A 12018-nucleotide genomic window follows, 5' to 3' on the forward strand; every position below is an offset into this window, starting at 1 on the left:
TTTCTTCCTCAGACCTTGGCTTAGATCTACCCTTGCTTTTGTATTTAAAAATATTTTAGAATAACTGTTTTGAAAAAGGATTTATTTCATTTAATTACTGTTATTTTTACATCTTTCCTGGTTTTTGGAACTTCCTTGCTTTCACAGACAAAAGTTGTTCATGGGAGTAGAGGATGATTGCTCACTGGGCTAAAAATCCAATTTTGAAGTGTAGGTCCCTTGTTGGATAAATCAAAAGTAGTTTCCATCATTGCTCAAAAAGGCTTCTGTCCCAAGTGGACGTGGAGCTGGGGATCCCGTACTTGGGAATATTCAGTCATGGGATCTATCTTGAAACTGTACCAGACTCCAATTATTCCTCAGCCCTTTTGTTCAGAATAAAGGTGTGGGCAAACCCCCCCCCCCACCCCCGTACCTTCCTTCCTGCTCATCCCCACACCATGCAATCCAGAAAACAGCCAACAAGAGGAAGTAATAGGTTGTCCTGCTGAACTGCAATCCTGCTCCGTTGTCCAGGGCATCCAGAGGAGGATCACAGTGACCATCATCCACGAGAAGGGGAGTGAGCTGCACTGGAAGGACGTTCGGGAGCTGGTGGTGGGTGAGTCCATCCCTCGGCTGAGGGAGGTGCAGGGAGGCCACGTGTGGGCGGCTGGGCTGGGGTGTACGGAGGCCTTGAGTTTGAAGCTCCTCTTGCGTCTCAGCTCCCACTGTTAGTGGTATTGTCCCCAGCAGTTACTGGACCTCACGACCGTGGGGCCAGGTCTGTGCTGGGCTGTGAGCAGTCATCGAGCAGGCCTGTGCTCACGGTGAGCTTGGTGTTCAGTTACAGAGACACAGACGGCAGATATGTGCAGAATAATTGGAGGAATAAGTGCCAAAATGATGGCAAGGGAAGAGGACCTGACCACCAAGAGTGATCTGTGGGGACCAGAGTGACTTTATGGGAAAGGATCTGAATGCATTCAAGATAAATTAGAAAGCTTTTCTTAGTTTTTGTCACACAAACTTTCTGAGTAAGAGAGTCTAACATACAGATAGCCAGGAACCCCTGGCCAGCATATTGGCTAAATTGTGTGAGCCTCAGCATGAGAGTCGGGCCGGGATCAGAGCCTGTTGTTGCCATGGGCCCCTTTGGGAGTGGTGAAGCCTCAGAATTATGTTTTTATTTATCTTTGTTTTTTAAGACTTATTTTATTTTGAAAGACAGGGAAAGAGAGAAAAGAAAGATATTCTGTCTGCCGGTTCATTCCCCAAATGGCTGCAACAGCCAGGGCTGAGCCAGACCAAAACTAGGAGCCGCAAGCTGCTTCCAGGTCTCCCATGTGGGTGGCAGGGACTCAAGGTCTTGGGCCACCTTCCGCTGCTTTCTCAGGTGCATTAGCAGGGAGCTAGATGGGAAGTGGAGCAGCCGGGACTCAAACCCACATGGGATGTCAGTGTCGCAGGCAGTGGCTTTACCCTCTACACCACAACACCGCCCCCCCCCCCAAATTATATTTTTAAGTGTAGAAAACAAAGTAGGATGGCAAAGGAAACTAATAATATTGAAATTCAGCTGCTAAAATATTAAATGAATGTGCAATGTAAGTTCTGCTTTATTGATGCATTAAGTAACAAGATCTAGCAGTATGTCTGATTACCATAATTTCAAAGTAGGGATAAATAAAAGAGATTTTACATGAGTGTAATAGTTTTCTGCCAGGCACAGCACACAGGTAACATTAATTCTCCGATGGTTTATTGCCTTCCCTCACAATAATGGAAATGCTAGACTTCAGTTAGAGTTTGTGAAAATAAAGATGTAATTTTCCCCGATAAGCTGACAGACCCCTTGACGCCTCTGCACAGATTTCTTGTGATTCAGTGGACAAAACTAACCCCAGGGAGGGAGATCTCTCCTGCCTGTGTGGGCAGTGGGTTTCAGCCCTTTCAAAGTTGATTTTTAGATGGAGCACTAATCTACAAAGTAAAGGAAACGCTGTTCCCCAGGAACGCTGAGGGGGTGGAGGGGCAGCAATTGCTAGGCTGTCTGAAGAGCCCCATGTGGGTTTATTTTACTTAACACACTGTCAGATGATGTTTACCATTGCCAGGGACTTTTCTGAATGCTCCAAAAATACTGGTTTGTTTAGTCCTCACAGCAGTCATATAAGAGAAGAATTGTTATTGTCACTGAGGTTCAGAGAGGATGAGCAGCATGCCCAGGTCTCACTGTAGTGAGGGGAGCGCTGTAGGTACACGTCTGTGCCCAGGTCTCACTGTAGTGAGGGGAGCGCTGTAGGTACACGCCTGTGCCCAGGTCTCACTGTAGTGAGGGGAGCGCTGTAGGTACACGCCTGTGCCCAGGTCTCACTGTAGTGAGGGGAGCGCTGTAGGTACACGTCTGTGCCCAGCGTCTCACTGCAGTGAGGGGAGCACTGTAGGTACACGTCTGTGCCCAGGTCTCACAGCAGTGAGGGGAGCGCTGTAGGTACACGTCTGTGCCCAGGTCTCACTGTAGTGAGGGGAGCGCTGTAGGTACACGTCTGTGCCCAGGTCTCACTGTAGTGAGGGGAGCGCTGTAGGTACACGTCTGTGCCCAGCGTCTCACTGTAGTGAAGGGAGCGCTGTAGGTACACGTCTGTGCCCAGGTCTCACTGTAGTGAGGGGAGCGCTGTAGGTACACGTCTGTGCCCAGGTCTCACTGTAGTGAGGGGAGCGCTGTAGGTACACGTCTGAGCCCGGCGTCTCACAGCAGTGAGGGGAGCGCTGTAGGTACACGTCTGTGCCCAGCGTCTCAGTGCCATGAGGGGAGCGCTGTAGGTACACGTCTGTGCCCAGCGTCTCACAGCCGTGAGGGGAGCGCTATAGGTACACGTCTGTGCCCAGCATCTCACTGTAGTGAGGGGAGCACTGTAGGTACATGTCTGTGCCCAGGTCTCACTGCCGTGAGGGGAGCGCAGTAGGTACACGTCTGTGCCCAGCGTCTCACTGTAGTGAGGGGAGCGCTGTATGCACGTATGCAGTGCCCAGCGTCTCACTGCTGTGAGGGGAGCGCTGTAGGTACACGTCTGTGCCCAGCGTCTCACTGCCGTGAGGGGAGCGCTGTAGGTACACGTCTGTGCCCAGCGTCTCACTGCCGTGAGGGGAGCGCTGTAGGTACACGTCTGTGCCCAGCGTCTCACTGTAGTGAGGGGAGCGCTGTAGGTACACGTCTGTGCCCAGCGTCTCAGGTCTGTGAGGGGAGCGCTGTAGGTACACGTCTGTGCCCAGCGTCTCACAGCAGTGAGGGGAGCGCTGTAGGTACACGTCTGTGCCCAGCGTCTCACTGTAGTGAGGGGAGCGCTGTAGGTACACGTCTGTGCCCAGCGTCTCAGTGCCGTGAGGGGAGCGCTGTAGGTACACGTCTGTGCCCAGCGTCTCAGTGCTGTGAGGGGAGCGCTGTAGGTACACGTCTGTGCCCAGCGTCTCACTGCTGTGAGGGGAGCGCTGTAGGTACACGTCTGTGCCCAGCGTCTCAGTGCCATGAGGGGAGCGCTGTAGGTACACGTCTGTGCCCAGCTTCTCACTGCCGTGAGGGGAGCGCTGTAGGTACACGTCTGTGCCCAGGTCTCACTGTAGTGAGGGGAGCGCTGTATGTACGTGCAGTGCCCAGCGTCTCACTGCCATGAGGGGAGTGCTATAGGTACACGTCTGTGCCCAGCGTCTCACTGTAGTGAGGGGAGCGCTGTAGGTACACGTCTGTGCCCAGGTCTCACTGTAGTGAGGGGAGCGCTGTAGGTACACGTCTGTGCCCAGCGTCTCACTGTAGTGAGGGGAGCGCTGTAGGTACACGTCTGTGCCCAGTGTCTCACTGCCGTGAGGGGAGCGCAGTAGGTACACGTCTGTGCCCAGCGTCTCACTGCCGTGAGGGGAGCGCTGTAGGTACACGTCTGTGCCCAGCGTCTCACTGCCGTGAGGGGAGCGCTGTAGGTACACGTCTGTGCCCAGCGTCTCACTGTAGTGAGGGGAGCGCTGTAGGTACACGTCTGTGCCCGGCGTCTCACAGCAGTGAGGGGAGCGCTGTAGGTACACGTCTGTGCCCAGGTCTCACTGCTGTGAGGGGAGCACTGTAGGTACACGTCTGTGCCCAGCGTTTCACTGCTGTGAGGGGAGCGCTGTAGGTACACGTCTGTGCCCAGCGTCTCAGTGCTATGAGGGGAGCGCTGTAGGTACACGTCTGTGCCCAGCGTCTCACTGCTGTGAGGGGAGCGCTGTAGGTACACGTCTGTGCCCAGCGTCTCACTGTAGTGAGGGGAGCGCTGTAGGTACACGTCTGAGCCCGGCGTCTCACAGCAGTGAGGGGAGCGCTGTAGGTACACGTCTGTGCCCAGCGTCTCACTGCTGTGAGGGGAGCGCTGTAGGTACACATCTGTGCCCAGCGTCTCACTGTAGTGAGGGGAGCGCTGTAGGTACACGTCTGTGCCCGGCGTCTCACAGCAGTGAGTGGAGCGCTGTAGGTACACGTCTGTGCCCAGCGTCTCACTGCTGTGAGGGGAGCGCTGTAGGTACACGTCTGTGCCCAGCGTCTCTCTGCTGTGAGGGGAGCGCAGTAGGTACACGTCTGTGCCCAGCGTCTCACTGCTGTGAGGGGAGCGCTATAGGTACACGTCTGTGCCCAGCGTCTCAGTGCTGTGAGGGGAGCGCTGTAGGTACATGTTTGTGCCCAGCGTCTCAGTGCTGTGAGGGGAGCGCTGTAGGTACACGTCTGTGCCCATCGTCTCACAGCAGTGAGGGGAGCGCTGTAGGTCATGTGGGGAAAAGTGGGAAGTAAAGGGGAAGAAAGCAGGGCCCAGGCTAAGCGGACACCTCCAGGCCTGAAGTTACACAGATATTTAACCCACTGAGTCCCAGATTCTGAATGCTGTGACTATTTCAATACGTAATATTCATTTACCATCAGCGGTCTACTCGTTGCTCAGTGTAAATCTTCATGGGTATCGTATACAGGGCAGTGGGACGTAATGGGTGACAAATCTCTGTTTTGCTTTCCATTGACCATGCCTGATTTCTTCCTCGTTGCTTCTAGGCCGGATTAGGAATAAGCCTGAGGTGGATGAAGCTGCAGTGGACGCCATCCTCTCCCTCAACATCATCTCCGCCAAGTACCTGAAGTCTTCGCACAACTCCAGCAGGTGGCGAGCTCAGGGAGCGGGGAGACAGGCGCCCCTGCATTCCTGACTCCTTAGCGACTCCTGGGGCCCCTGCAGCAGCAGATTCCCCTCTCACCTCAAAATCCCCTCTCTCCTCCCTCTGCCCCCGCTCTCCAACAACACAAAAGAGAGAACTGGAGATAGATGTTTGTGACCATCAAGCTCAGAGAATGGGAATGTTCTGTCCCGTGTGCAGTTCGAGTTTTGATGAAGGGAAATCAGAAAAACAAACCCAACAGGCTGCCCAAGGGCTTAAAAGTACACATTCGTTATTGCTGAGATGAACCGTGAAGCGGTTGCTGTGGAGAAAGGCTCTGCCTTCCTGGTGGTCATGGAAACGTGCCCTCCGGACGCCTCTGGGGTTTAGTCCTTGCCTGCTGGTCTGGGCTCAGGATCTCAGTATTTGCTTGCATTCTCATTTGTATATAAAGGGGACCATGACTGGCTGCTATAAATAATGATTTTAATTTTATTTTCAATTTTAAACTGGTTTCTCTTAAAATGCTGTTTTATTAGCACACGATGATAAATAAAGCATAAAGACAGCCATTCTACCGTCCCATGTTGGACTGGCACCTCACCCAGAAGAGGAGTTTCGATGGGAGAGTCCATCTCCATCTCTGCGGGGGACTCCACTCTGTCCTGAGGCTGGGAAACAGGACTTCCCTGCCTCTGTCTGTCCCTGAAAACCTGCTCCCATCTGGAGAAAATAGAAACAGGATGAAGAGTCCTGGCAAGGATCAGTTTCTTCCCTTGTATTATAGTTTTGCATAGGAAAGAGGAAAAAAGAAACCACTTCTTGCCTTTTCTTTTTTGCATGTTTGAGAGGAGCTGGCAGTGGCTGTAGGAGTGTGAAAGGCTGTGCAGTCTGGGGAGGTGTGCGGCAGAGATCTCGAGGGGGCCTTGGGCCATCCCTGGATCCCTGGGCAAAGTCAGGCCCATGCTGTTTCTCTGGGCTCAGCAGCAACTCCACGTAACTTTCTGTCTCCTGCCAGACATTTGGAACCAGAGTTCAGCTGGCATTCACCACCACATTTTCCTCGCAACTATGAAAAAAATATATCTTAAATTTCCTGTTAGAGTAGTTAAGAAAGTACATGAGGAGAGATGGTGTTTGGATACAGTGTTTGCCTGCCTCAAGTGATCTTGAAAATTCCTTTGGTTTGTGCTCAACAGCAGGTCAGGTGCTGCAGGAAATGAACTGGGCTTTGTTAGAGCAGCTTATCCTGTTTAGTAGAAGCTTCAGGTCAGTTAATCCAAAAAGTTGATTGAAGTAAAAAATAATAACATAGAGACACCTTAAACATTTGTGTTTTAACTTAAACTGTATACATACATATTAAGCTCTTGCTCTGGGGCCATGGCCTTTTCCTTTTTTTTATTTACTTATTTATATATATATATTTTTTTTTGACAGGCAGAGTGGACAGTGAGAGAGAGAGAGAGACAGAGAGAAAGGTCTTCCTTTGCCGTTGGTTCACCCTCCAGTGGCCGCCGCGGTCTGCGCTGTGGCCGGCACACCGCGCTGATCCAAAGGCAGGAGCCAGGTGCTTCTCCTGGTCTCCCATGGGGTGCAGGGCCTAAGCACTTGGGCCATCCTCCACTGCACTCCCTGGCCACAGCAGAGAGCTGGCCTGGAAGAGGGGCAACCGGGACAGAATCCAGTGCCCCGACCGGGACTAGAGCCCAGTGTGCCGGTGCTGCAAGGCGAAGGATTAGCCTATTGAGCCACGGCGCCGGCCTCCAAGACCTTTTCTATAATTGTGAGGAATTCTGATCATATTTCTTGTAAAACCACACCCATAATTTATCATCTAATTTTCAGTTTGGTGGACCAAGAACTATAGACCTATGAAGAAAATCTTTTGAACTTTTGATCATTTATCATTAACATTTTATCATTTTTCTCTTTTTAAAATCATTTATTTATTTATCTTATTTAAAAGGCAGAGAAAGTCAGCAGTCTCCCATCTGCTGGTTCACTCCCCAAATGCCTGCAACAGCTGAGGTTGGACCATGCTGAAGTCCACTCAGTCCAGGTCTCCCATGGGAGTGGCAGCGATCTAAGCACCGGAGCCGTCACCTGCTGCGTCCCATAATGTGCATTAGCAGGAGGCTGGAATTAGAAGCAGAGCCAGTCAAACCCAGACTCTGTGATGCGGGGTGCACCCATGTCAAGGTGGAGTCTTAGCTGGCATCTTAACTGCTGTGCCAAGTAGCTGCCCTCTCATTTCCTGCTTTCTTATGCTTATCTTACCCAAACTTAACAGCTGTATGAATTTTGTTTTTAGTTGACAGGTAGAATTATAGACAGTGAGAGAGAGACAGATAGAAAGGTCTTCCTTCCCTTGGTTTACTCCCCAAATGGCCGACATGGCCGGCGCTGTGCCGATCCGAAGCCAGGAGCCAGATGCTTCCTCCTGGTCTCCCATGTGGGTACAGGAGTCCAAGGACTTAGGCCATCCTCCACTGCCTTCCTGGACCACAAGCAGAGAGCTGGCCTGGAAGAGGGGCAACTGGGACTAGAACTGGCAGCCATATGGGATGCCAGTGCCCGTGGCACTGGCATCAACCAAGTGAGCCACTGTGCCAGCCCCAGCTATATGAATTTTTAAAAATTTATTTAAGAGAGAGAATGTTTATGTCTGCTGGTTCACCCCTCATCTGCCTGCAGTGGCCAGGGCTGGCCAGGACCAGAACCAGGAAGCAACAGTGCAGTCCAGTGGGTGGAAGAACCCAGTTACTCCAGCCATCACTGCCGCCTCCCAGGACGACATGATGGGAAGCTGGGGTCAGGAGCCACAGCTGGGCATGGAACCAGTGTGGGACCCAATCATCTATTAGGCTAAACACTCACTCCTTAGCAACATTTTCTTTTGAAGATTTATTTTATTTTTATTCATTTGAAAGAGTTAGAGGGAAGGACAGAGAAAGATCTTCATCTGCTCCTCCGCTCCCCAAGTGGCCACAATGGCCAGGGATGGCCCAGGCCAGAGCCAGGAGCTACTTCTGAGCCTCCCATGTGGGCACAAGGGCCCAAGTACTTGGGCCATCCTCTGCTGCTTTTCTAGGTGCATAAGCAGGGAGCAGGATTAGAAATGGAGGAGCTGGGGCCGGCGCCGTGGCTTACTAGGCTAATCCTCCGCCTTGCGGCGCCGGCACACCGGGTTCTAGTCCAGGTCAGGGCGCCGGATTCTGTCCCGGTTGCCCCTCTTCCAGGCCAGCTCTCTGCTATGGCCCGGGAGTGCAGAGGAGGATGGCCCAAGTGCTTGGGCCCTGCACCGCATGGGAGACCAGGAGAAGCACCTGGCTCCTGCCTTAGGATCAGCACGGTGCGCCAGCCACAGCGCGCCGGCCGCGGCGGCCATTGGAGGGTGAACCAACGGCAAAAGGAAGACCTTTCTCTCTGTCTCTCTCTCTCTCACTGTCCACTCTGCCTGTCAAAAATTAAAAAAAAAAAAAAAGGAGGAGCTGGAACTTGAACCAGCGCCCATATGGGCTGCCCACAAGGCCATGACCTCCAACAACATTTTTGAACAATGTGAAGTTATCAAATCTTTTGAAAATATTTCACTTAGTTTTGATAGAAATTCTTTGTTGCTTTCATATTTAATAGGTTTGCCTAATATTTAATTAAATTAGATAATAATAAGTACAACTAACATAAGCAGGTTTGGAACCAGATATTACTGACACTGGGTAAATGCACACAGCTCAAACCTTTAGAGAAAACTGGGCATGTGAAATATCTCTGTAGTTTAGAATGTTCAATGAAAAGTGGTTATCAGGGGCCAGAGCTGTGGCATAGTGGGTAAAGGTGCTGCCTGCAGTGCCGGCGTCCCATATGGGAGCTGGTTAGAGTCCCAGCTGCTCTACTTCCAATCCAGCTCTCTGCTATGGCCTGGGAAAGTAGTATATTGGAAAGTAGTAGAAGATGGTGCAAGTGCTTAGGCCCCTGCACCCACATGGGAGACCCAGAGGAAGCTCCTAACTTCAGATCGGTCCAGCTCTGGCTACTGGAGCCATCTGGGGAGTGACCCAGTAGATGGAAGACCTCTCTCTCTCTCTCTGTAACTCTGCTTTTCAAATAAATAAATAATTTTTTAAAAAGACATCAGTCTTTGTATTTAGGGTACATAGCTTCATATGGTGAGTTGTTAAACGGAGTCTGATGAAGAGAGCTTTTGTTCTGATGTTTAAAGTTGAACTTACAGAACTTTAATTTGGGTATCTTACATGTGTGCCTTAGAGGGCTTTTCTAAAGTATTGATGGTAGAGTATAACTGACAAGGACCATTATATCCTTTTCTCCCCAGTACAACATTTATGTTAACTAATTGACTTGGTTTCCCCTTAACTCCATAGCAGCTTCTAACAATTTCTGATATTCTGAATATTGGTAGAAGTTGTCTCCACATTACTTTTTTTTAATTTTTTATTTATTTGAGAGGTACAGTTACAGACAGAGGGAGAGACAGAGATAAGGTTTTCCATCTGCTGATTCACTCTCCAAATGGCCACAACAGCTGGAACTGAGCTGATCCAAAGTCAGGAGCCAGGAGCTTCTTCCAGGTCTCCCATGTGGGTGCAGGGGCCCAAGCACTTGGGCCATCTTCTCCTGCTTTCCCAGGCAATAAGCAGAGAGCTGGATCAGAAGTTAAGCAGCTGGGACACAAAGTGGCACCCATATGGTATGCTGGCGCTGCAGGCAGAGGCTTAGCCTACTATGCTACAGCACCAGCCCCCTGCTTTTTTTTTTTTTTTTTTTTTTAGATTGGTTTATTTATTTATTTGAAAGGCAGAATTACAAAGAAAGAGAAAGAGAAAGGTCTTCCATCCATTGCTTTACTCCCCAAATGGCCCCAACAGCCAGGGCTGGGCCAGACCCAAAACAAGAGGCAGGAGCTCCATCAGATCTCTGTGTGGGTCCAAGGGCCAGATTATGTGGTCCAGTTTCTGCTGCTTTCCTGGTTGCACTAGCAGGAAGCTGGATCAGAAGCGGAACAGCCAGGACCTGAAGCAGGATCCATATGGAATCTGACATCATGGACAGTGGCTTAGCCCTACACCACAGCACTGGCCCGTCCACACCGCCTTCTCGGCCAGCATTTTCTTTAACTAAAAGTCTCAGGAGAGGGATCCCATGTCATTGTAAGCCCTCTATCAAGTTGTGTCCCATGGAGTTCTCCTTTTGTTCAGTGTCCATTTGAATTCATGTTGCTTATTAGAAAATTTGTCTCTTAAGTATTTTTTTCTCTTCTCTCTCTTCCCCTCATCCCTCTTCCCTTTTTTTCTTTTTTCTTTCCTATTGTACTAACAAAAGCCTTTTCTGTGTTTTTACAGGCTCTTTCTTGATAAGGATATTCCTAGGTATTTTGTTTGCTGTTTTGCACATAAAGATTCTGATTTATCAGAATGCTTTATGCCTTTTGTTTATGCTTTGATTGCTTTAGTTTCCTGTTGTTATACCCCTCCTACCCTTACCCCCCTCCCACATGCACCCCCTGTAAACATAAGCTGTACGTGGAGCAAGACCTCAGTCTATACCTAACACACTTCTTTGTGCCTGGAGTTTTCTCATGTGGGTATGATTTCACTTGTAGCTTCCTAGAAGATTTTTATAATTCTGACTTATTTTCTCATTCCATTCACTAAACTCTTGTTCATGTTATTCTTCTGCCCTTTTAAATTCCAGTTCTCCTCTCCTTTCTTTCTGTATCTCAGGCTTTGTTTTCTTTTTTTTTTTAATTTTTTAATTTTTTATTTATTTATTTTTTTTGACAGGCAGAGTGGACAGTGAGAGAGAGACAGAGAGAAAGGTCTTCCTTTTTGCCGTTGGCTCACCCTCCAATGGCCGCCGCGGTAGCGCGCTGCGGCCGGCGCACCATGCCGATCCTAAGGCAGGAGCCAGGTGCTTCTCCTGGTCTCCCATGGGGTGCAGGGCCCAAGGATTTGGGCCATCCTCCACTGCACTCCCTGGCCACAGCAGAGAGCTGGCCTGGAAGAGGGGCAACCGGGACAGGATCGGTGCCCCGACCGGGACTAGAACCCGGTGTGCCGGCGCCGCAAGGCGGAGGATTAGCCTAGTGAGCCGCGGCACCGGCTCAGGCTTTGTTTTCTGTTCTTCTATTTGTCTGCCTTCTCTTGGTCAAAAGCATATAAGGTTTGTTCCTCTGTAGCCTTGCAAAAATGTTCACTTTTTTTGTTCTTTTCCTGTGTGGTAATAGAGACCAGTTTGGCTATTTGGGTTAGCAGAGTCTATGAGAAATATTTTGTGTATTTTAAAAAATTTCTCTTTCTCCTGTCAGTTTGTCTTATATATTTTATTTTGGAATAGAAAAAAATCATGGTTTGATAGTAGAGGAAATTTTCCCCATCTCTTTCTCTGATTTAGGGAGAAAAACTGAAGGAAGTACTGTATGATGGTATAGCCTACAATGATAAATATTTTTGTATTTGACTGATGTCTTGGTATAATGAGCTTATTTTTTAATCTGGACTCCATTCAGTTCAGAGCTCCTCCTCAGGAACTCAGGGGAATCTGTCTAGTGTGACCATAATGCAGAAAACTGGCTTTGTAGATCGTTCACAGTTAGCGAACTCAAGGGAACACCTCCTTCAAACAGTCCTTTGAAGCCTCTTCGTTTCCTGGTGCTGCTGCTTTTTAGGACTTCTTGAAGAATCTATGGAGTCACCTTCTAACCCTCTTAGCCGCACAGGACTCAGCTCTGCCTCTAAGCCTGAATTCTCTTGCCAGATCCATTTACCTGACATTTACTGTCACCTGGTTTGTAGTATGTCTTTTTTTTTTTTTTTTTTGGACAGGCAGAGTGGACAGTGAGGG

The 12018-nt window shown here is 49.7% G+C and overlaps 1 protein-coding gene across 2 annotated transcripts in view; it reads left to right on the forward strand.

Moving 5' to 3' along the window:
• KIF1B (kinesin family member 1B) overlaps positions 1–12018 on the forward strand; it is a 169177-nt gene that overhangs the window by 136366 nt on the left and 20793 nt on the right. For both annotated transcript variants that reach the window (XM_062190416.1, XM_062190414.1), the window contains 2 exons: positions 517–601; positions 5051–5156. In XM_062190416.1, the coding sequence (XP_062046400.1) occupies positions 517–601; positions 5051–5156 (191 nt within the window). The remainder of the gene's footprint in view (positions 1–516; positions 602–5050; positions 5157–12018) is intronic.

The sequence above is a fragment of the Lepus europaeus genome, chromosome 5, assembly GCF_033115175.1.
Source record: "Lepus europaeus isolate LE1 chromosome 5, mLepTim1.pri, whole genome shotgun sequence".
NCBI lineage: Eukaryota > Metazoa > Chordata > Mammalia > Lagomorpha > Leporidae > Lepus > Lepus europaeus.